The 25,522-nt window shown below is 48.3% G+C and overlaps 1 protein-coding gene across 1 annotated transcript in view; it reads right to left on the bottom strand.

Annotated features, from left to right (window-relative positions):
* Positions 1-1,250: 1,250 nt before the first annotated feature.
* ANKS6 (ankyrin repeat and sterile alpha motif domain containing 6) overlaps positions 1,251-25,522 on the bottom strand; it is a 42,787-nt gene continuing 18,515 nt past the window's right edge. Inside the window, exons 9-15 of the mRNA XM_036261580.1 lie at positions 22,785-22,988; positions 21,507-21,660; positions 19,295-19,464; positions 11,721-11,904; positions 7,227-7,294; positions 4,933-5,049; positions 1,251-1,482 (exon numbers count right to left, since the gene is read on the bottom strand). Coding sequence (XP_036117473.1) covers positions 1,378-1,482; positions 4,933-5,049; positions 7,227-7,294; positions 11,721-11,904; positions 19,295-19,464; positions 21,507-21,660; positions 22,785-22,988 — 1,002 coding nt within the window. The 3' untranslated portion in view covers positions 1,251-1,377. The remainder of the gene's footprint in view (positions 1,483-4,932; positions 5,050-7,226; positions 7,295-11,720; positions 11,905-19,294; positions 19,465-21,506; positions 21,661-22,784; positions 22,989-25,522) is intronic.

The raw sequence follows: 25,522 nt of genomic DNA, 5'->3' as shown, positions 1-25,522 counted from the left end.
CTCTAAGCTCTGCCTAAGAGGCCAGGTAGCCCATCCCGGGCTACACAGCTGGACACCCACAGGGTTGGAGCTGAACTCTGAGCCTTAGTCCAGAGCACAAGCTGTTTCCGCTCCACCATGCTGCCCCTTAAGGTTGGGATTGGATCACCCATTCACATCTCTCACCTGCTGAGGTCCTCAAGGGTGGGGGCTTGTCTCCCTACCCCCAGCACCCAGCAAATGACAGACATGCAGCACATGTTGGCCGAATAAATTACTCACTTAAAAACACTCCAAAAAGCTACTGGATTTCAATCAGAGCCCTTCTAATATAACATAACATGGTAGAAAACTACACGAGCCAATGCCCTTCTGAGGAACACAGCATTAGAGTCTAGGAAAAAATTCCAAATTCTCTGCTTCTTTGCCTAGAAATTGTGAGCCCCGAAGTCCTTCCACAATGCAGTATGTTAGGGTCTTCTGCTCCCACTTAAGTGCAGAAAGCCCTTTGGTGATCTGGGGTGAGCGGAGTGGAGTATCAGAGCACAGTCGTGCCCAACCACAGACGAGGAAACTGAAGGCCAGAAAGGAGAAGGGATCTCACAAGATCACACAACGAGCCTCCTCCTTTTTCCTACATAAAAGGCTGCCTTTGCGGTAAAGGAAAATGCAGTCAGTCCACACACTCCGTTGCACGCTGTACGCATAAGGCTAGAGCAGAGTTCTGTGCAAAGCAGTAAGGATCCAGCGGCTGGAGGGGTTAGAAAGGCTTCATGTGACAGGTGACTCGGACTGTGAGGAACAAGTTAGAAGCTTTAAGGGAAGATGTAGCAGAAAAGGCTAATCTTCTGCCAAAACATGCGCTTCCCCATCTAAGGATAGAGTTGCTGTGAAGCCACGACCTGAACAAAGACTACATTTCCCAGGGTCCTTTGCCTGCAGGTAAGGACATGTGACTACTGATGATCACTGGAGGCTACTGGTGAGTGGGAGCAGGCGGAGCCAATGGAATGTGAGCAGTTAAGAGCAAGGCACTAAGAAAAGGCTGTGCCTTCCTCACCTTCACCATCCCTTCCCCTTTCTGCCAGCCAGAAAAAGACTCTGACACCCCCGGGAATGGCACAGCCACAGGTGAAAGAAACTGGGCCCCGAATCACCGCATGAAACACCTGCCAAGCAGAAGCAGCCATTCTGGACTGGAAGTGGAAATAAGTCTCTAATGTGTTGGAGTTTGTTATAGGGGACTGGAAGACGGGTGTTCCAGGCAGAGGGAACACTGTGACAAAGGCACAGGGTGTGGCCAAGCAGGGTGCTTTTCGGGGACGGGAAGAGCGGAGGGTGGCTGTGCGGAGGAGCGCTGAGAGGCAGAGCTCACGCTGGTGGCCACAGGAAGGAGGATCATGTACAGGGATTGTTTCCAAGGGCCCTGGTGTTGCTGGCACTGCTCTCAAAGGAAGAATGGAAGTTGTGAATGGTTTCCTGTAAAATTTGTCTCTCCCGTCCCTGTGGAGGAAATTGAAAACAGACACAGAAAGTCTTGTTAAATCTTTTAACCATTAATTCAGTTGACACAGTGTTGTTAATACTCCACTCATACTTGAAGAACCCATGGGCGTCTTGGGGGAAATAAATTACCTAATTGACAGAGTACCAAGTTTAATAAAAACAGTCTGAGTCAGACTCTCCCCCAGCACCCACGATCATAGCACACCAAAGACTGGGGAGGCCCCGCGACACAGGAGTCCAACCCCTCAAATGAGGAAGGACCGCAGAGCCCAGGGAGCAGGACTGACCTGCCCCAGGCCACACAGTGTGGATGGGCGACGTCCTCCCCTGCTTTGCTGTATGTTCCCCCAGCCCCCGGACTTCCGGGGAATCCGTGGGAGCCAAACTTCTTTCTGCTCAGTGTGAGAGTCTGAACAGCCTTCTCCTCCTTGCCCAAAAGATGGCAGGCTCCTGTTCACAGCCATTCACGTCTCCCCCCATCCCTGCAAAATCTCTCCCTCCTGTCCCCCTGCACACACATTTTGAGACAGAAAGGGGAGAGAGTGATTGTTTCTTTAAACCCAGAGAACATCCTCGCTGAACTCCTGGCCAAGAGGCAGAGGTGCACAGAAGTGAAGACTAAAGACTAGAATCAAATAGCCTGGGTTCAAATCCCATCATCTCTCCATGTACGAGCTGTGTGACCTTGAGCAAAGTACTCCATCTCTCTGGGCCTTGGTTTCCTCCTTTGTAAAACGGGGATAATAATGGTACCACAAAAGGCGGCTGCTGACGTCGACCCTGTGTAAGCAGCAGGCGCTGCCGTTCCTGTCCTCGGAAGGCAGCAGCATGGCTTTAACATATATTTTTAAAACTAACAAATTAATGTGGAAAAATGTAAAGCAAATTAAAAAATGAATACTCTCTGGCAGATTGTGCTCTGCTAAGAACAAAAAGGTAAAAAAAAGTCCATTGAATAAGCCCAGACGTCAAACTTCTCTCACGTCATGAACTCCTCACACCCCAGGGGTCCCTCTCCAGACTCCCGGGGGGGGGGCTCTCTGGTGCTGACCGGGCCTCCCAGACACCCGAGGGCAGTGAGTCGCCCTTCACCGAGTTCTTCCCGGTCATTTTAAATCAGCTGGGAAAATGTCACCATGGTTCCATCAACACAAACCTGAAGGCCACAGGGCACAGGACAGAGAAGCAGATGTGCGGTCAGAGGACCCTGAGTTCCCACTCGTTCACTAGAGGGGCGACCCAGGCATGACGCTCCCCACCCTGCTGCTGTGTCCATGCTGGGGCTGAGATGAGGCTCGACCTGAGATACCGAGCGAGGTGACACTGCCAACCGCAGAAGACGGAGAAGTACACAGGAGGGGTGACGGCGCTGCCCTTATTCAACACCACCTTGGCTTCCACTGCCTGAGAACAGGTCAGGGCGAGACAGGGTTCCCGCACTCCGTGCCCCCTGACCTTAGGGGGGAGCTGTGGATGATGAGAACCGTCATCGTCCCAGCATCCACAGCTGATGAAAGATGATGATGAAAACTGCCCTTGAAAAACCCCTGAGTTTCAAAGGACCTGCCTGATAATTCTCAAAAGAAAAAATAATAAAGCAAATAGTCATTAAAAGTCAAAATAAGTGCTCAGTCTATCTAGTAGTTAAAGAAATGCAAATTAAAACCAGGTATATTTTTGGGCCTATCAAATTAATAAAAATTTAAAAACATACCAAATTCTCATACCCACAGCTGGTGGGGATGTTCACTCGCTCTTTCTGGAAATTAATTCAAGAAAAGGTAACGTATACCTTGAATTAGACTCTCTGACTCTGTGATTCTACTTTTAGACAACTATTCTGAGCAGATAATTAGGTCTTACACACAGAGCTGCCCACGGCAACACTGTTAGAGGAAGCCTGGGTATCGACATAGCCAACAAGTAGGAATTTAAAAAATGATACATCCATACAAATGTATTCTATTAAGAAGAGTTCTTAATGACACAGGTAACTGCATGTATTTAATGTTAAATGAAGGAAGTAGGATGTAAAAAGAATATGTATCTCAGTTTTATGTATTTCACATAAAACACTGCAGAGTGATCTTCCCAAATGTGAACAGTCTTGGCCTCTGGGTGGATGGATTGTGATTTCTTTAAAAAGTCACCTTTTTGGTACCGTGCAAATTTAGTGAAATGAATGCTAAATATCAAAGCACTGCTTTGATAATCAGAAAAAGTGGGAATGGGAAAAAGCAATCTATGGCTTAGGACCGACTAAAGTAAAACTCAGGTCATCACTTCTGGTTAACCTTCTCCAACATATAACCTGCCCGAAACTAACTGGTAAGCAGACTTGCACACATATCACACCTTGAACACGAGAGTGGGTTTGCATGGAACCTACAGACTTGCAGGCTGAGGGCAGTGCTTTGCTGATTTTTTTAAATGGCTGAGCCAAGTTTTTAGTTAATATTAATTTTTTTTTTTAATTTAGGCTAAAATGTTCAATTTTTTTTGACTGTGTAAGAAATATATTTTATATCACAACCCTGTTACATATATACAACTGAAACAAATTTTACCCTTCCTACTTGCAAAGAATGTTGATATTTTCTATTCTACTCTGTTTTTAATGCTGCTTACGAACCACCGAGTTGGTCCCACGCCCTCCAGGATGCCGTGAACCACAGCTAGTAAGACACCAGGCGACAGTGAGAGCGGGGCCTCTCTTCTCTCACATGTCCTGGTCTGGGCTCACAAATGTTCCAGAACCTCTGAGCTACAGTGGGTACTCTCTCAGCCAAGGCTGGGTTGCAAACAAACAACTATGAATGTTAGAAGGGGAAGTTCATGCCCAGTAACAAGAAATAGGCAGGAGCCCCTGCAGTCAGGGTCAGGCAGGTCCAGCCTAGAACAGCTGAGACCCAGGGCATCCAAAGGGCTCTTGGAAGCCCTCAGCCTGAGGACCTCTTAGCTCTTTCTAAGAACCAGGACAAAGCTGCAATGGTAACCTAGGGTAGTGAAGATACACCTGCTTTTGGAATATTAAACTTCTCCCAATCACACCTTTACTCTACGACAGACTATGATACATAGTCCTCATTTCCATGACTTGGGTACTATTTACCCTAGAATAAGAGGGCCTTTCTCTCTCCAAAAATCAGTTCAGCTCCGCTCCTTCCCCTTGCATCTATCGCCATGTTGAAATTACTGGAGGGACTATTGTAGCTGACTCTCAGCAGAACCAACCTTATGGGAAGAGAGATCTGGAGAAGAAACAGGCCCCATGAGGAGGGGTGAGCACCCGGCCATGAGAAGCATGCAAGCAGAGCCCGCCTCTCCAGATAAAATTAGATAAAATTAGACCTCGAAGGTCCTTGGGGACACTGAGGGCCTAGAATCCTAGTAAAGCCCTGAGCCGTCTGAAACAGGAAAAACAATTAAAAAGATGGATAGCGATACCTTGCCTGCGTTCAGCTCGGAAATCGCTGCCAGGATCTGCTGCCTGGACCCGTCTGTCTTAATACCCAGCTCCTGCAAGTCGCCGTCGGTGAGGGTGAGGAAGGCTTCCATGTCCACCTGGGGAGAAAGAAGGGAGCCGCTGCCACCTGCTCGGTGCCCACCTCCTCTTCCCAGCCACGACAGAACGCGCGTGATTATGAACTATTAGTGCTCAGTAGTAGTGGATTAATTACGACTTACTATTTCCAATTCCTGACTTTATGCTGAAAGTTTAGTTGCAAATATCAGTAAGAACTAACTCTCCTCAGCTCTAGCCCCGGGGTTTTCAGCATAGGTGTGTTCTGGAAAGATTCGGATAATGAAAGAAGAAAGAAAAGCCTCCGGGGCAGTAATCAGGCGGCTAGAGCCGTAAATATCCCAGTCCTGCTATTAGAAAGTGAATTCCAGTTTGACGGGACTTTGAACGATATTGGCTCCTGCACAGAGAATGTGGGTATATGGAAGTACTCACCACGTTTGCCCCCAGAGGACAAGAGAGATGCAGACTGTGGAAAGACAGAGTGAGAAAATAAACAAGCAGAAGCAATAAGGAAAGGGCCACGGAGAACGCAGGTGCAGGGCTCAGGCAAGGTTTCTGTGGTAGAAATCCTAACATCTGTCATCCCTGCCTGTGCCTCGGCTCTGGCTCTGGGAGAAATACCTTCCACCCCATCTCTCCTTCTCACTTTTAACAGTCACTTTGCTTTCTTGGGTTAAAAAAAAAGTCTTGAACCAGGTTTGCATCCACGGGAAAGGGTCTGCTCCCTTACCCAATCCCAAGCTCTCTCTGAGATGCAGGCATCTCCCACCTCTCTGACAATGACATGACGAGCTCCTCTGGGACCTTAGCTCAGGAGATTTGGAGGAGCTGAATGGAACAGCGCCGCAGTTTGGGCTGAACCACCTGGTCCTGGTTCCAAAGGACACTCCCCTCTCTCCACCATCCCAGACCTGAGGCGGAGACACCACATCCATCCAATGGACCCTCAGTGAGCACAGAATGTATCAAACAAAAGTGGGCAGCCATCAGCAAACAGGAAAGATTTTCTTGATGACAAAAAAAAAAAAAAAAAATGGCTGCTCAAATTTAAAACTGCAGGGAGGCAGGAAGGACAGACTGGATGGGGCAGCAAAGCAAATGCCCGGGTTGCAGGTTCAATCCCCAGTAGGGGGCGTGCAGAAGGCAGCCGATCGATGTGTCTCCCTCACATCAATGTTTCTCTCTCTCTCTCTCCTTTCCTCTCTCTAAAAAATCAATAAAAACCTATTAAAATAATAAACTGTTCCTGACTTTGGAAAACTGACTTTAAAAATAAATAAAGTGTAAAATTCAAAGATTTTTAGTACAGAGTTGTGTAACCATCACCACACTCAATTTGAGGATATTTTCATCCCCATTAGAAATCACTCCTCATTCTCTCCTCCCATGTTCCCTGGCAACCACTAATCTTCCTGTCTACAGATTTGCCTCTGGACACTTCCTACACATGGAGTCATACAACAGGTGGCCTTTTGTGACTGGCTTCTTTTACGTAGCATCATGCTTTCGAGGCTCATCCGTGTTGCAGCATGTGGCATGTGGCGTTGCTTCATTACTTCTGTATGACCTAGTTATATTCCATCATAGAGAGATTACACATTTCATCTGTCCATTCATCAGTTAGTGGGCATTTGGCTGTTTCCCCCTTTTGGCTACTATGATAATGCTGCTGTGGGCAGTTGTGTACCAGTTTTTGTGTGGACACGATTTCATTTCTCTTGGGTGTATGCCTGCGAGTGGGGTCGCGGGGTCAGATAGTAACTCTGTGTTTAATGTTTTGAGAAACTGCCCAACTGCGGAAGAGTAATATTTTAAATATGTGATTGAGTGCTGTTAAGCAAATAGGAATTCTCTTAGATTAACACAGATTCTACATCCAGACACTTAGCAGAGACTCATGAGGCTTTGCTTTGGACCGGCTTTAAATCTAAAGCTTGTCAGCCAACCCCCTTCGACAAGGGTGAGCAGGACAGGCACAAACTTTACGAGAGAGAGCGGTGCTCACAATTACAGAATCCTATCACAATAAAACAAGCCACAGGCCCCCAGGATTTCAATGCAATGACTGAACTAAATGTGCTGAACATGAATTCTATTTCCACAGCTGTCTCAATGAAGATCAATCCAGGCTAGTAGAATGAAAACCTACATATTTAGACTTATTTTTTTTCCCAACAGCAAGATTTAAATTGACATTCAAAAAGAACAGCCTTACCTCTTGCTCCTCAAAAATGGGCTGGTATTTCTCAAGTGATAATTTCTTAAGGATTCCAGTCAGTTCGTCTTCAAGAGGGAAAGATGTGAAAAAAGACCATTTTAGAATTTGATAAAATGTATCAAAAGAGTGATCTTCAAACTTTCATAAAGCAGCGGTAATCTCTTTTCAAATGAAATTCTATAGGAAAGCCCGTCCCAGAAAGCAGATCTAAGCCTGGGTATGAAGGGGGCGACCACCCTCCCCCCTCAGGGCAGGCCTTGGGCATCAACCAAAGCCCCAAGTCGGCTGGGAAGAGAGAGGACAGGGATGTTCCTGGCCAGGCTGACTCCAACGGCTGCACCACCAGACTCCTGGTGTTCTCGCTGTGGGACTAAAACTCTGCCTTCTGTCCAAGAGCAGTTTTTAATTAGGGTTTCTCGACTACTGGTCTCCGCACCTGCAGTAAATGCCAATGCGAGCAAGTCCTCAGCTAGTCACAGAAAGGACTTCAGAGAAGAGGCAGGAGCGGTTGGGACCAGAGTCGGGTTTGGCTCCAGTGTGCGGAGGCTATGCACTTCCGGGAGGGAGGGACGTCTCAGTGGGGCAGCAGAGCCAGAGGGGTCGAGACCAGAGGAAAACAGAATATTTGGGGTATCAAGAGATCAGAGGAGGGAGAGTAAAGAAAGGAAAGAAGACCACCATCTGGGGGCTTGAAGAAACATTTATTCGCACATTCAGTATTTGCCAGACTAGGCATGGGGGACTGAATGGGGCCAACACAGACAATGAGCAGGCTGACAGAGGAAAACAGAGCAGCACTGGAGAGGCTGACAGGGGAAGGGAGGATGCTGCTTTACACAGGGGGGCAGGAAGGCTTCTTTCATAAGGTGTCATTCGAACACTGAATGAAGATGTGCAAATATCAAGGGAAAGAGCACCAGGCAGAAGAAACAGTAAGTGCAAAGGCCCTGGGGCAATGGGTGCAGTTCACAGAAGAGTAGACTGGAGGTTGGAAGGCCTGAGTTCCTTCTTTTAGTCACTCATTAAACAGTGGCCACCGATGTGCCTACTGTATGCCAGAAAGGCTCCTGCTGGGAAGGAGCTCAGTGGCAGGGAAGAGGTCACAAAGAAGTGACCATTGCGCACTGCTCACCATCAGGCACCCTGCACATGGACGACCCGCCTGCTCTTTCAAACCACCTCATGAGTACGCCCTATTCCTGCCCCCATTTACAGAGGAGAAACTGAGGCACAGAAAGGTCTGGTGCCATATCTTGGGTGGGTCACACTGCTAGGCCACAGCACAGCAGGGATTCAAACCCAGGGTCTAGCCACATGTCCCATTGGCAATGAGTGAAGGGCACGAGCACGGGGATCTGGGCACAGCGAGGGCAGCTGGCCCAGCCAAGGGAACTGGAAGAGCCTTCACAGAAGAGCTGTTCCTGAGCTAGGACGCATGAGATGAACTGAGTCTCAATCCAGACAGAATCCCTGTAGCTTCATGACACCACACCTTTGCCCCTGCTCCCTCCACATGCAGCCTCTGCCCACAGCGCTGTGCTGGGAAACGGTTAACAACGGCTGGGGGGGGGAGGGGGGCATGACTTTACCACAGATTTGACTGATACAAAGAATGTGTAACACACAATTTACACATAATACCAAATCATACGATACTCTTTTATTATATATTCCACAGAGCAAATGTTTTATTGCCGTTCAGGCGTCTCCCTGAATTCTTCCGCTGGCTTTTGCCCTCCTCTGGTGCCTGTAGCCAGTGAGTGCAGTTCCAACACGAAGGCTGGCCGTTCCCTTGATGGGATCGTGTGAGATGAAACGAACAATGACGACGTATGTTGGAACATCATATGAGCAACTTTGCTGAATTAGATAACGGTTTTCAAACCCTGGAAGAATATTTTCTCGATTTTTTGTGCTAGTCACAATATAACAGTACCGGACGTGAACTTGTAAGTTTAACCTGCGGAACTGACACTGACTCTGCGCCATCTAGATTACCCACAGACGAGCTCTAAAGCTGTAGCTCCAGCCCTGGCTGACGCTTGCTGACTCACGGTGTGAAATGCCCCCATCACAGCCGACTTCCAGCTAGCGGGGTACTGCTCCCGGAGTGGGACCGGGGAGAGACGCACAGGAGCAACAGCGCACCCCACACAGCATCCCCACCGCAGAGGCGGAAGAGATGTCGACCATCTCGAGAGCACAGATGTTAGTAAAATACAATAAAAAAACAGAAAACAATTGTTTTAAAATACCACATACCTTTATACTCAATATAATTAATTATAAGGTTCAGGTAATTTGTTTTTCGTTCTTTCCTTTTTTGTCTTCTTTTATATATATTTTGTTGTTGTAAAATCTGACTGTGAACGGCTGGTTTAATCACCAGCTCGCACATTTCCTATACATTTAGCCCTGAGCTCTGGCCCACCACTGCCTCACCCTTCCCAGCCCCCGTGGCGGGGCCCGAATGTCCATGCTCGTAAAGGCTGCCACGACGCTGGCCTTTGCTGATCACATCTGTGTTACAATCATTTCATGGGATTCTGCTGAATGCACCTGACGCCCCACCTGCTGTCAGCAGCCCACCACCCAGCACAGGTGTGGCGCCCAGGGCCTGCCCAGCGCCTCCAGGGACCACTGTGAGGCTCAGAAGGGACTTCGTCCCAGGCCTCACTGCTTCCAACGGGAGTCCAGAGGGAGCGACGCAGGTGGAAAGGTGGGCAGGCAGAGACTTACATGCAGCCCTTGAATGGGGCACACATTTCCCACAAAAATACAAAGAATATCTGTTTGGGGATGGATTACAACCTCTGTCCAGCAACAATCCAATGCCCACAGGGCAAGGGTCTCACTGCCTCAGGACCTACAAACCCCAGAAGGAAAAACTGCTTTCTAAGCAAGTGAAATTAATCTGCAAAGAATTTGCTGTCAGGTCCTCCTCTTTTTTCATCCCATGTAGGGCTCTGCAAACCTTTTAAATAATGAATAAAAGGGGAAAAGAGTGGGCACGGACAATGCATACAGATATCCCCTGTCTCACTTTGTGAACAAAGGTGAGGTACAGAAACCTCACTGAAGTTTCAGGGGTTGACTCCTGAAGCCTTGGAGGCGGGAGAATTCTATGACTCCATCCAGAAAACGTGGTTAGGGAGGAATGGGGTTGCTGGTGAATCTCTGAAGCTTTTATAAAGGGTTGCACCAGGGACCACAAAACAATAAAACAGCCCCTGAATAAACAGGAAGCCAATGGCAGCACGCATTTATCAACTCAGGACAGACCAGCGCCTGTGCCGTTGATCTCGACTTATCACTTGCTGGACAGAACCTGCTCAGCACGTCCCGGAGCCGCAGTGAGTCACCTGCAGGTGCTGGTGAGGCCGGTGCACAGTGAGATTCTCCTCCCCTCTGTACACTCTCTGATTTGCACCTGCCTGGGCCCCACCCTCACAGAAGTTCTGCTCCCTCCTTTCCATCCCCACTGCCAGGAGCCACCAGAGGGCAGTTTTAAAGATGACCTTCTCTTCATCTCCCTTTCTCCTTCCTGGGCCTCCCCGCAGAGCCCCCACTCCTGCCCTGCCATCCACTCCATCTCCGCCCCTCCCCCAACAGGCTTTGATGACGAATGCAGGTTCCTAAGTTCTCCCGTTGCGGTGGATCTACAGCTTCTGCCTGCCCGGCATCCATCCTCCTCCTGGAAACTGCACTTCCCTTCCCTTCGAGGAGCTGCTTCTCTCTCACTTCCAACCCACACCGTGCAGGCAGGGCAGGCCCACCCTGGCTCCCAAGGCAGACACACGGCCTGGGCCTGGACCGTCAGCACATCCTCCCCCAGCACCCAGAGACAATCAAGGATGGGCAAATGACCCAAGCTGTTTAAATATAGCCAAGATAGGCCCATGACCTTTACCCCTGGGGTTTTGCTGGACCTATTGAGAAATTAGCACTCTTTCTGCTTTCGTTGCTAAGTTAGCAGGAAGAGGAAGTAAGCCTAATGCCGCTGGGGGACATCCTGGCCATCACTCAGAGAGCCCATCTGAGATATGGGGCAACGTTCCCAAAGCACCTGGATCCAGACGTGCCTGCAGCACATCCTAGACATGTCCACTATATGCACCAACAAATGATCAGTATTTTGTTTTTGTTTTTGCTTAAAGCAGTTTGAGTGAAGATTTCATCACTTGCAACTGAAAGAATTCTGATTTATACCAGGTCCAGGGAATGGTACCTAACTGCTGTTAGATAAACATTTCCACAGGTGTTTTTGTACAGTACATATAAAAAAAACTACACTCAAAAACGATTTGAGGTAGCTGACTATACCCTAAGCACAGTGAAGACAAAAACACAAGACAGACTCAGGGAAGGAGAGGGGCCGGTGTGGTTTGTAACAAATAAACCTGGCCTCGGATGGCTATCGCAACGAGAGGCACCTGCCAGGCCGCCGCGGTGAAGGGAAAGGATGGGGTCGCAGGACCTCAGGAGACTCACCCTCATCAGTGATGGTGCCACTGCTGGAGCCCCCGCTGCTCTTGGACTGCCGATGGGACGAGGAGGACGACACTGAGGACTCAGCCGCATGGCCTTTGGGTGAAGGGGACGGCGTGAGGGTGGGGGAGGTGCTTTTGGAGGTAGTGGAAGTTCCAGATGGGGGCCTTTTACCCGTCTCCAGTTTCTGCACAAAAGAATAAGACAAATACGTGGCCATCTCCCGGAAGATAGAAATGATTCAAACAAACACACAACAGAGAACACTCAATAAAATATCTAACCAGGACTATGAAATCTATTAAAAAAAAACACATGCAAAGCAGAAACAGAGTTATCTAAGCAGTTACATGGGAACCCTCCCCTGGCGCTGAGCAGGGGGTGGGGTGGAAAATGCAGCCCATAAAGTCAGAAAATGTGGGGACTAGTCCCGCCCCTACTAGCATGTGTCCGTGGCCAGGTCCCCTCATCTCTCTGTTAACCCAGCTCCAAGGTGGAAGTGTGGCTTATGTATACCTGAAGTTCCTTTCTGCTCCTGATGTTGCTTCATCTAACTCAGCTGCTTCCAACCTTTCACCAAAGGACAGACTGTCCCCTCCACCCCTACCCCATGTGCATGTGCATGTGTGTGAGAGACACAGAGAGAGAGAGATTGATTTTATTTTAGACGTTTTTATTCGGAAATATTTTTAGATTTATAAAGAACAGAGAGTTTCTGTGTATCCCTCAGCCAGCTTCCCCTGATGTTAACATCTTACATAACCATAGTACAATGATAAAAACTAATAAATAAACACTGCGACATACTATTAGCTAAACTAGACTTGACTCAGATTTCAGGGCTGTCCCACCAACACCCTCATTCTGATGCAGGATCCGGTCCAGGTTCCCACGCTGCACCATCATCATGTCTTAGTCTCTTCCAATCTGTGAGAGCTCCTAAAGTTGCCTTGTCTTTCATGATCTCGACACTTCTGAAGAGTCCCGGTCAGGTATTTGTAGACTGTCCCTCAGACTGGATTTCTCTTATGTTTGCTCATAATTAGATTTGCCTATGGGTGCTTGGGCCAAGGGCCAGGCTGATGTGCCACTCTCAGCACATCATACGAGGAGGCAGAAAGTATCGGACTCTTACTACTGATGATGTTGACCTTCATCGCCTAGTGAAGGCGGCATCAGGTTTCTCCACCGTGAAGTCACTGGTTTTCCCTTTATACCAAAGAAATATTTGGGGGAAGATATTTTGAGCTCAGTATCTTGTTATTCCTTAAAGTTTAACCCACTAATTTTAGCATTTTTTGGTGGATCTTGTATGGAGCAACTCCTAACGTGATGTTCCGATGATGATTTGCGATCCCTCTTATTCTTTCCACATTATTTGGGATTTTTCTGTAAGGAAGAGTTGCTCCTTCTCCCCCAATCATTCAGTTATTTATTCATATCACTATGGGTTCGTGGATATTTATTTCATTCTTTGGGCTATAATCCAATACTATCATTATTTATAGTTGCTCAAATTGTTCCAGTTTTGGCCACTGAGACCTTTCAGGTTGGCTCCTGTGCCCTTTTGACATACCCTTTTTTTTTTCCCTTTCTTTTAAAAAGCATTTCCTTTTCCTGGGTGGTTTGGCTCAGTGGTTGGAGCATCGGCCCGCAGACCAATGAGTCGTGGGTTCGATTCTGGTTAACGGCACGTACCTCGGTTGCGATTCGTCCCTGGTCCTGGTTGAGGTTGTGCGGGAGGCAGCCACTCAATGTGTCCCTTTCACGTCTATGTTTCTCTCTCTCTCTTACTCTCTCTCCCTCCCACTCTATTTGAACAAAAATGGAAAAATATCCTTGGGTGAGGATAAAATAAATAAAAGCATTTCCTTATTTTGTGACACCACAAAGTGCTTCAGGCTCATCCTGTATTTCCATGATCAGTTACTGGAATAAACCACTACTCCAAGGCCCTGGCCCCTTTTATGGGAGAATGGTATTTAGAAACCAAAATCTGGGTATTAGATTGTTCATTGCTACTGGGATGTCACAGCTTCTAGGTCCTCTCAGTAGACAGAGCAAGGAAATATAGGAAGTATACTAGCCCATGTATACATACATAGCCACATTTATTTCTTTGTCTATCAACCTGTGTGTGTATATGTATGTATGTATGTGTGTGCATATTTATATTTACAAGCATGAATTCATAATGATTCAATACTGATACTTCTGACTTCAATCCAATATCCACAGGGTTTGTTCTACCATTTCCCCTTTAATTTATTCTCTGACAGTTAAAAACTGAGTTTATTTTTTTTATTATTTTATTTTTTTATCCTCACCCGAGGACATTTTTGCATTTATCTTCAGATACAGCAGAAGGGAGAGAGGGAGGAAGAGAGAGAGAGAAACACCAATGTGAGAGAGCCTCATCAAGTGGCTGTCACCCACACAACCCCAACCAGGGCCGGGGACAAACTGCAATGGAGGCACGTGCCCTTAGTGGGAACTGAACCCAGGACTCTCTGGTCCGCGGGCCGACACTCTAACTGCTGGGCCAAACAGGCCAGGGCAAAAAGTGGGTTTATTAAATTCACTTATTTATTCAACCTTAGTATATACATCAAGTACATACATATGCAAAATGTATATATATGTAAAGTGGTTTTGGAATTTAACCTACATCCTTGTAAGAAAAAAATGTTCACCTAGAGTCCAGTGCTTGTGTATGGTTCCGTCTGTCTTTACTTTGGCCTCACCATGGCCACGTGACATATGGGCTTTTCCCCACCTTCCAGATTGTGGTTGTCACTCATCTGTAATACAGTGAGATCTGCTGCCACAGTCTACATTCCATCTTTGGTGCCTGGTTGATTTTGTTTTGTTTTTAATTTGCATACAGTAGAAATAACTCTGTTATGTACAATTCTATGGATTTTGACGGACGCACAGTTGTGTACCCACCAAGAGTACCATACAGAACAGTTTCATCATCCTCCAAATTCCCTGTGCTGTTCCTGTCTAGTCAATCCTTCCCCTCAACCTCAACCCGTGAAAATAACTGATCTATTTGCCATCCGTATAATTTTGTCTTTTCCAAAATGTCATATAAATAGAATAATACAATATGTAGACTTTTGGGTCTGACTCAACATAATGCCTTTTAAGTCCATTCAAGTTATTGCATGTTAACAATAGTGTGTTCCTTTCCGTTGCTGAGAAGTATTCCCTGCATGGATGTCCCACAATTAGTTGACCCATTCACCGGTTGATGAGATGTTTCCAGTTCAGGGTGATTGTGAAAAAACTGCTATAAACACTCACCAACAGATTTTTGTATGAACAAAAGTTTTTTAAAAATTCACTTGGGTAAATAAATACATAGGCGCAAGATAGCCTGCTCACCTGGTAAGTATAAATTTAGTTTTATAAGAAACGGCCACACTTTTCCAAGGTGGCTGGACCATTTTGCATTCCTACCAGCACTGAATGAAAGCCCCAGTACTCCACATTCTCATCAGCACTTCCACCTTTACATAATTCTAATTTTAGCCATTCTACTAGGTGTGCTGTACAGTTCTCACTGTGATTCTAATTCGCATTTCCCTAATACTTGCCAGTCGTGTATCCTTGATGAAGTACCTACTCAGATATTTTGCCCATTTTTAAATTTGTTGGTTGTTTTCTTATTGATGAGTTATCAGAGTGCTTTATTCTGTAGTTTATATGATATGGATAGGTATATTCATTTTTATAGTTATCCTATTTAGAGTTTTCTGAACTACTAGAGCTGTGGTTTGGTATCTATCATTAATTTGGGGAAATTCTCAGCCGTTATTTAAAAACATTTCTTCTGCCCCTCCATTCTCTTCCTCTCTCTCTTCCTTCAGGGATTCCAGTCACCCGTACGTCAGGGCATTTACATTCTCCCGCAGCTTCTGGATGCGCTGGGGTTTTGTTGTTGTTCTTGTTTTTGCTTGAACGTCTCGTTTTGTGTTTCGATTTGGGTGATTTCTATTGCCCTTCCTTCCAGTTCAGATTCTGTCTCTGACTGTGTCCAGCCCACTGAGGAGCCCCTCAAAGGCATTCCTCATCTCTTCCCCACCTCTGATTTCCAGCATTCCCACCCGACTCTTCCTTAGAGTGTCCACCTCTGTGAAAGACTTCCTCACGTGATTTTGTATGTTGTTCAAATCTTCCATTAGAGCCTTTATCATATTAATGGTGGTTTTTAAAAATCCCCTGTCAGGTAATTCCAACACCTGAGTCATAGCTAAGTGAGAGCCTCCTGATTATTGCTTTGTTTCTTAGGAGTGTGATTTTCTTGGGTTTTCATATGTTTTGTAAGTTTTGCTAAAAATGGAACATCTTAAAAGTACAATAGTAGAAACTAAGATTTTTATGCCTGGAAATGGACACATCTCTTCTGCTAAGCCCCTTCTAACTAACTACATTGCAGAGTGTGAAAAAAAAAGTCCCTTTCTTCGGTTTTAAAAGACTATGTCAAGCCCTGGCCAGTTTGGCTCAGCGGTTAAAGCGCTTGGCCCTGGACCAAAGAGTCGCAGGTTTGATTCTGGTCAAGGGCACGTACCTTGATTGCAGTTGGTCCCTGGCCCTGGTCGGGGTCGTGCAGGAGGCAACCAGCTGATGTGTCCCTCTCATGTCGATGTTTCTCTCTCTCTCTTCCTCCCTCCTACTCTATCTGAAGATAGATGGAAAAATATCCTCGGGTGAGGATTGTTTAAAAAAAAAAAAAAGACTGTCAATTAGCTGCCTATATTATTAATAAATTATTCCCTCTTCTTTTGCTATAAAAACATTCAATAATAAAGGTCCTAATTAAGCAGGAGATAATTAGTATATATCTATAAAACAGATCTACCCCAGCCAAAAGCAAAGAAACATGATACTCTGGACCTGTGGGTAGCATTATTGGGAAGAGGACAGGTAATTATAAGATTTGGGGTGCTATGACATAGCTGAACTGTCCTCTATGTCTTTAACATAGGAGACTGATTACATAACAGCCTCATCTCCACTCCTCCCGGAATCCATACCTCTTGCTACGTAATCTGTGTGTTCTCCTGCACTGGGCAAGCTGATTTGCCTAAACAACTTGATTGTTCTTCAACTCACAGGTTCAGCCATTGCCACGAGGACACGTCCAAGCTTGTGGATGCACATGGCCCAGTTGTCCTGGTTTCCCCAGCCAACAGCCAGACGTGGACGTGATCCCCCCCCAGACCAGAAGGACTGCTTGCTTAAGTCCAGACTACACTTCCAACCCACGGATTCACGAGCTAAAGAAATGCTTTTTGTTTTAAACCACTGAGCTTTAGGGTGGGAACAGAAAGCTGATATACCCAGTGGGCCTTTAGGCTTTCAGAGATCTGGGAAGAATGGAAAAAATGCTCTGAACCCCCCACTCTGTGCCTCCTAAGGCTCACTTCATGCTGATTCACAAACAAGCTAGAAGCCATGCCTTGTCAATATCCCACTATTACAGTAGAGCTTGTTTTAAGCAAAGTACAGAAGCCAGAATCGGGAGGCTCATATTTCTAATTCTTCCTAAGGGAGTCTTTGAGAAGCACTTCATGTTTCCACTTTGCTGCTGGAGCCATTGACAGAAAGCCCACTCCTGGTGTCCTTTGATTTAGACAGTAGTTTCTAAGAGCCCCGGGGTGGGCTGGCTGCAACACTCTCGGGGGGGAAAACAGATTCCCCAGACCCGGTCTTAAGAGTTTCACTCAGTCATGCTGGGTGGAGCCCAGAAACCTGAAGGTTACAGCATGTTGTTATGTTAAGAGTATCAGGTGATCACTGAACTGGATTGTTTCCCCAGCTTATAGTTTCCTAAATGCATCTTTTGACACAATTTACTTTCATCAGAATATACATGTATATAGATTATATATGATAGTTGCATTCAAGTAAGAGAATAGGTAACATAATTTATAACTTAGATGTCTACTTATTTCCAACACCAATTAAAGGAAGCTAGTAATATCTAACACACCTAATAGGATTATCAAAATAGAAACAGAAAATGTGGGGCAACAGAGGACAATTATATCAAAGGCCAGACTAACAAATTTACTTTAATGAGTAGCTATGAGTTTCCTAGCAGCAAAGGCAAAAAGAGTAATACAATAGTTATATAATTCTAACTATTTGAGGAAAGAAAATATATCCCAGTATCAGTAGAGACATTTTTTTTTTCCTAGAGCCAAATTCTAAAAGGAACTTAATTACACAGATCTTACTACACTAGTAATTTTCAATACATTGGAAAATATGATAAGGTATAGGGAGAGAAAAACCTTTTCTGGAGCTATATCGTAAAAGGAACCTAATTATGTAGGTCCAATTGCTAAAGGGACTTTGAATCATCAACAGTGGTTGGGGGGCAATAAAGACTATTTCTCATTCATCCATGAAAACATCAGTCTCTGGAGGCCCTTCCGGGCAAAAGTCCAAGGGTGAGGCTCTCAGGTGACCTAAGTTTACGCTTAAGATCTAAAAAGTATGATAAAGAATGGGGCTGTTCCTGGATTTGGGGTCCTCCTCTCAGGAGGAAACGGGTTTCACTGCACCACTGAGGAGGGGCCAGTTCACACTCAGGACTAGGAACCTATGCTCTGGGGGCTTCGGCCATCAATCAGCCCAGGAGGAGGGGCTCAGGAGGTGGAGGGGGCACTGTGAAGACACTAAAGACCTTTCATTCCAGAGAGGCACTTAGGGTTTCTTGTCCATGGCAACTCCAGAGACAAACAATGTGGTGATGCCATCAGGCTGCATCACTGGAGGAGGGTGTCAGAGCAGGGAGGGGAGGCCCTGGCTCCGACTTCCTTCAGCCCCTCCCACCTGCCATGCTCTGGCCTCCGGAGAGCTGGGAACCTGACCTCTCAGCCTCGGACAGTCTCATGCCCCTCTCCTTCCTTCTGGCTCCTCGTCCTTCAGGTCCATTCAGATGTCATTGACGCCCTGCAGCCTGGTAGTGCCTCCTCCCTTCCCCACGACAGCCCCTACCACACTGAGGTGAGCCTGCTCGTATCCATAGTGACACCCTGCAAATGGTCACGAAACCCCAATTCACTGCCGGGTCCTCACTGCTGGCAGTGCCGGGCACAGAGCAAAAGCCCCAAAGGCGTGTACAATGAATGACCAGGTCGTGCTGAAAACACCCACAAGCTGACACTTACACAGGCTCGCCAGGGCCAGGCCCCATCCTAAATGCTCACGCGTGGAGCTGGGATCTGAGCCCTGGCAGTCTGCTCCTAAGCCCACACTCTGAACCCTTTTGCTCCAATCAATGAACAAACGTGTGCAATGTGAGGCTGGATGAGGCACCTGCTCGGGCCCTGGAGATCAGGCGGGAGGTGACCACGTGTGCAGGGGACCAAGGTCACAAGGTGTGATCTCAGCGACCACCCACACGATCCAGCCCTTCTCAGAAAACCCAGGAGCGGCTGCCGGAGGGGCCTGTCTTGAGCCCATCCATGACTGTGGCACCGCCCACGTTCCCCAGCATGTGGCCATGTTAGGACAGAATCTATGAGTACAACAGGAAGACACAGCAACAGAACAAGCACCTTGCCACCAGGACCGCCACCACCTGCTGGGGAGACCAGTTGCTCAGAAGGGCTGGACCCAGGTGCTGGCCCCACGGGACTTGACCGATGGCTGGGCTTCTGCTCAGAGAGTCCGGCTGCCTTCTTCCTCTGGGCGGCGATCTGGGACAGGACACTGTCTATGCTGCCACCTGGGGAAAGAGGAACGGAGATGACTGCCATGGGTCCAGAGGACCAAAACACAAGTGCAGTAGACCTCCTGGGCTGACCTGGGTGAGCCAGACCACATGTCCCAGAACCCTTCCCCATGGGATTCTGGGTCAGAACACTGAAGGAAGCAGGATGCAGGCCGCCACGTGATGGAGGCCCCAGTGCAAGGTGGGGAGATGCAGTGCTGGCAAGACCAGCTTGTCCTCACGACCCCCGCCGCCCGCGGCCCGCTCAGCCTCCAGCATGGGTGCCCGCCCGCCCCACATTCCCGCTGCAGCCCGGTGCAGCCACACCAGGGTTCCTCCCCGACCTGTCTCCCCTTTTCGGACCTTGACATCCCCAGCTCTCCCACCGCTGTGTCAATAACTCCCTCATCCCATAACACTCGGAGATGTCAGCTTCCCTCATTGACCCCTGATTGCCACGTACCCTTCTCCCCAAATCTACTGGCAACCTTGAATGATCACGAAAGAAAAAGGAAGTGATAATACCCAGGGCCAGGGAGGGTGCCAGAGGGAGAACACTGATAACGAACATTGACAGGGCACTACTCGGTGCCGGGCACGGGGGTAAATATTTTATATGTATAAACAGAGCCATTCTGGAAGGCAAAATGTAACAAAAGCCTTGAAAATAGGCAAGCCCACTGACCACACCACCCAGTGTTGAGCAAATCACCGACCGAGTACACAGATATGGAGGCGGGCAGGCATGACTTAGTGTGGCTATCTACAGGAGCAAAAATCCAGACCCGCCTCTGTTCAACAAGAGGGAACTGGGGTAGCAAGTGTGACACCTCAGAGGAATGGACTGCACTCTGGGTACGGACATCAACAGTGGACACAATGTGGTGTAGAGTCCAGAAAGGCTGCAGAGCAGTTTATACCCTGAAGTCGGCCTGTCCAGGTCCAGGTCCGGGCTCTGCCACTTCACAGCTGTGTGACCTGGGCCGAGTTACTTAACCTTCCCGAGCCCCAGTTCCCTCAACTGTAAAATGGAGAACATGTCCCAGCAGGCCGTTGGGAGACTGAAGGAGATAATCCACTTAAATGGTTTGATACTATACCTGGCACATACTAAGTGCTCTATAAATTATTCCATGTTCATAAATATAATATGCATAAAAGTACTTTGTGCCCGGCTGGTGTGGCTCAGTGGTTGAGCGTTGACCCATGCACCAAGAGGTTGCCAGTTCGATACCCGGTCAGGGCACATGCCCAGGTTGTGGGCCGGATCCCCACATGCAGGAGGCAGCCAGTCGATGTTCTCTTTCATCAGTGTTTCTATCTCTGTCTCCCCCTCCCTTCCTCTCTCTCTAAAATCAATAAAGAAAAAGATATAAAAAAAAATAAAATTCTGAAGAACAAAAAGTACTTTGTGAAGACGTATACCAAAGTGTTAATGATGATCTCTAGTGGGTGAGAGTATACCTTTATTATTATTATTATTATTATCATCTTTTGGTTTATCTGGTCTTACAACTTTTCTACAAGACATGGCACTCCTTGTAATGGCATTCCTTTGCAAAACCTTTCTGCAAAGCTGGTTTGGGTTAATCCTGGATGTCCTTGGAGAGGACAAGAAAGAATGCTGTTAAGGCCAAAATAACCGTGGAGCACTCTGGTTTGAGTCCTAATTGTCACGGACTTGCTGTGAGTCCTGGGCAAATCCCCTGCCCCCTCTGAGCTTCAGTGTCCTCATGTGCTCAATGCAAAGGCAGGATGAGAAGCTCAGGCTCTATCTTCAAGAATTTTAAACACCATGCATTCTAATTCCGTGTAAAATTTTCCATGAAAAGAAAGCATCATAGCCTTATTTCCTCTGTCTCCACTCCTGCCCCCCCAGACATGCAGGGGAGAAACTCAGAACTGTGAATTCACTGGAAAGTCCCCTGGCCACATCAGGGAGACGAGGTGTGTGCAGCTGTTTCTCGGACTGTCTGCAGAGTGAGCATAGGGGGTGGCCACACTCTCAGCCCCAGGCATCGGCCCACCTCCTCTAAGTGGCCCTGCCGGGTACCCACCTGAGCGGTTATGCAGCTCCCCGCCATGCCTACTGACGCCCCCTACCCCACTGGAGCCGCCTGAGGAATGAGGTGAGTGGTTGAAGTTTCCAGAATTGGCAGGAGAGGCTGGGCTTCTGGTGAGAGATGGAAATTTAACTGGCCTGACAGGAGTCTGCAAGAAAATGGTAGGGGACAGGGTTAGGGGTTGCGGCTCCTTCCTCTGGACACCCAGAATCTCAGCGGGAGGGCCCTGGCGCCCAGCTGGGCCCCCGCAGCCAATGTCTGCACCCACCATGCACGTCCTTGCTGACCAGGGCTCTGCCTGTCAGGAGTCCCCTAAGGGACAAGAGTTCACTTCTAGCTGCTGACAACCTGACCAGTACCTCAGGCTGAGGCCCCGTGACATCAGTTCCCATGGGTCACTCCGCTTTCGGGATCACTCAACTCCTCCCACGCTGTACACCAAATGCAAACCCGCCCTGCCCATTCTGAGCGTCTGCAGGCACCAAGCTCTTGGTCACCTTGCAGAGACTTGATATGACAACGGCCCAGGGAGGCAGGAGCAAGCACAGGCATCAGCCCCATTTTATATCAGAGATGGGGGCCCCGTGCTTCTCGTCACGGGGCTCACAGTGGCAGGTCAGGTCCGAAATCCTCGGCTTGGGTTTGCCCACTTACTGTACCCACGGTGTAGACAAGTCTACACACACGGAGATAACCTCCCACCTCGAGAGGGGTATCTCAGTATGTTACAGAGACACCGAGGGCCACAAAGACAGAAACCCCTGTGGTCCAGAGGATGGAAGTCACACTCTTTCTGGGGGCAAGAAAACACCAGTAATGCACAGAGCTGCCTCCTACTGTTTGCTCTTGGTCATGGACCTGAGCAACATGTGCTATGGAACGTGACTAAAAGCCAAGAATCTGATTTCTGGTCTCAGGCCTACCCCACCTGGGTAATCTTCAGCATACTGCATGCCCTCTCTGGACCCCGGGGCCCTCGCCTACTAAAGGGGAGGTTGCATTAGCTCAGGCATCAGACTGTGTTGCCCGGAGCTCCAGCGCTCCAGAGAGGACAGAGGGGCCCCTGCTTTCATTCCCTGCCGCGACACTATAATCTGTGTACGCAGTAGGTTCCTTATAGGGTTCTGTTAGATAAAAGACATCACTGATTAAGAAATAACAAAAGGCTTTAACCCCCCTGGATTAGCGGGTCTGAGGATCTTCCCCCTACAACACATCACGATTTCGTGAGCAGGGAGTAACGCATCAAAGCATTTCAGCCGGGCGACTTACAGTGTCCGTGCTCCCGCTACCCATGGGGTGGCCCCTGCTGGCTCTCTGGGGCAGCACCGGCTTCATGGGGTCTGCCTTCCCGTTGTGACACGTCCGGGACCGGTCTGAGCTCCACAGCTCAAAGCTGGAAGGGGGTAAGAAAGGGGGGATGACTGCCTTCAGCTTGTCACTCGGGAGTCTGGTGAAGGGGGCTCCGTTTCGAAGCTGAAAAAGACAGGCTGTGGGTTAGCCACAGGCCCCGGAGGGCTCCCTGCTCTGAGAGAAAGACTCCAGATCTTTTCTGCTTCTCAGAGAATGGCACCACCTACCCCTCCACCCAAGCCAGAAGCCAACGTGGCGTCCTCAGCTCTCCTCCCAGCAACGGGGCAGAGCCCACGTCTGCTCCGCTCCAGCTCCGGGCTTCTCCCAGACCCATCCACGCAGCCAGATTAGAGCAGGGACAGAGGATGGAGAGCCCAGCGAAGCCAAGTGAGGCTGAGTGTGCCGGGAGGGGCAGGGGAGGCACTCCCTGCTGCAGGCAGAGGGGCCTCTCGGAGGAGGGGCACCTGGGCTGAGCCTGTAGGCCGAGGCAAGCAGGCCCAGTGAGGAGGGGGGAAAGGACACTGCAGATGGAGGGATGGATGTGGAAAGGCCTGGAGAGAAGCAGGACGCGTGCAGGACGGCAAGGAGGCTTGTGTGTGATCACAGCTGGGCTTTCGGGAGGAAGGGGCAGGGGGGAGGGCACTGGGAGGCAGGGCTAGCTCTCTCTGAGCCCAGGAACCGCTCCCTTCCCCTCCCACCACACCCATCCCACTCTCCAGCCACACCTCCCACTCTGACATTTTTAACTGAAACTGAATTTTACATTTTGAAAATGTGGTTTGGGGTCGGTATAAAATTCACACAATGAGGACTGGTGGACTGTCAGGGAAAAGCATTCACACAGTCCACACTAACTTTAATTAAGAAAAGACAGTGAACTTGGTGCCAGATGGTGCTTTACAGGAAAGGGCACCCCACAGCTAAACCTGCCTCCAAGCCAGGCGTCTCCACAACGCCCATTCAGCAGGGCTCCCTGGCCCCTTCCATCTGCCAAGGGGCAGGTGCGCACACTGCTGCCCTCTACAGGGCCCGAGGAGGTGGGACAGCAGGGCTCCAGGGCAGAATGGGCACCCTGGGTGCCCATCACGGCTCATCTGAACCTTTCTGGGAGTCTCTGAACAAGGGCGGTGCCCTCGGGACCTCGGCAAGTTCATCCAGCAAATGGGGGGTTGTACTGGAAAATGACTAAGGACACTGGCAGCTGCAAACCCACCGGAGATGGACATTCTCACTCCTTCAGGTGAGTCTATAAACTGCTGCCCACTTTCCGGAAGGCAATGACATTCACACCCTTTGATCAAAGAATTCCATTTCTAGATATTTACCCCAAGGACAGAATCAGGCGAGTGAGGGAAACAGGCATAAAGATATTCACTGGCACTGTGGAATCAACAACTAGAAACCCCAAAGTCCGAAGGCCAGACCTCACTATCACCCAGGCACACGCCCATGATGGAATGTGACACGCAGCCGTTAGATGCGACGTGGACAGTGTTCAGTGATGTAGAAAAATGAAAAACTTTTCATAAATCATGAAAAGCAGTTAACAAATCAGGCTCAGCACCGTCTGGAGAAGATAACAGTGTCCACTGTGCACACTGTCAGAGAGGCTTAAAGAGTGAATGTATGTGCTGAGAATAGCGGCCGATGCTTGGTCAGTGCTGAGTGATCTGCTGTTATTCTAAACAGCATTATATCAGATTCATAAATGCTAAAAATGATAGGGGAAATGCTCAAACAATATATGCCACACAATGCCAATCATGATTATATGTGTAATCAGGGAGATTTCATTTTTCTTCTTTATATTTTACTATATCTTCCCAAATTTCAACAGCTTTTTTGTCATATGGAAAGTTGTTATTGCTATTTAATATCAAATGTTAGGTGGTTAAAGCTCCCACAGCCAGTGTGTAGAGAGACCCATCTGCACTATCACACAGTGTACAGGAGCAGGCAGATCTAGGTCAAGACCCATCGCTGCTAGGCGGGTCCTGAGACTGCCTGTCTTCTAAGGGAGCTCCTCCACTCCCTTCTCCTCTCCAATACTGCCCTCTCCTGGCCAGCCTCCAGATAAGGGTCTGAGAGCTATATGGACTTGAGTCTCACCCCAACCAGGAGGCTCTCATTTCAGAGCAGAGGAACATGAAGCCCAGAGAGGTGCGGTAACATGTCTAAGGTCACACAGCAGATAACAGAGCTCACTGTGAGCCAGACACTATGCTAAGATCTTCCTGTAGGTGATCTTATTTAAATACTACAATCAGCCCTGGCCAGTGTGGCTCAGCGGTTAGCATGTCGGCCCTTGGACCAAAGGGTCATGGGTTCGATTCCCGGTCAGGGGACATACCTGGATTGCAGGTTCGATCCCTGGCCCCAGTCAGGGCACGTGCAGGAGGCAATCAATAGATGTCTCTCTCTCTCACACTGATGTTTTTCTCTCTCTCCTCTCCCTCCTCCTCCTTCTCTTCCACTCTCTCTAAAAAGCAATGGAAAATATATCCTCGGGTGAGAATTTACAACAACAAAAAACCCACATCCATGAGAGATAGCATCTTTAAGCCAGAGACCGCTAGCTGTCCCCTAGGATCCATCTTCCACATCCTCCTTAGTGACACCCCTGATATTTAGCTGGGAACACAACCACCCGGAACAAA

Source organism: Molossus molossus, unplaced genomic scaffold, assembly GCF_014108415.1.
Source record: "Molossus molossus isolate mMolMol1 unplaced genomic scaffold, mMolMol1.p scaffold_m16_p_14, whole genome shotgun sequence".
Taxonomy (NCBI): Eukaryota; Metazoa; Chordata; class Mammalia; order Chiroptera; family Molossidae; genus Molossus; species Molossus molossus.
This window is presented reverse-complemented; position numbering and strand designations above follow the sequence as displayed.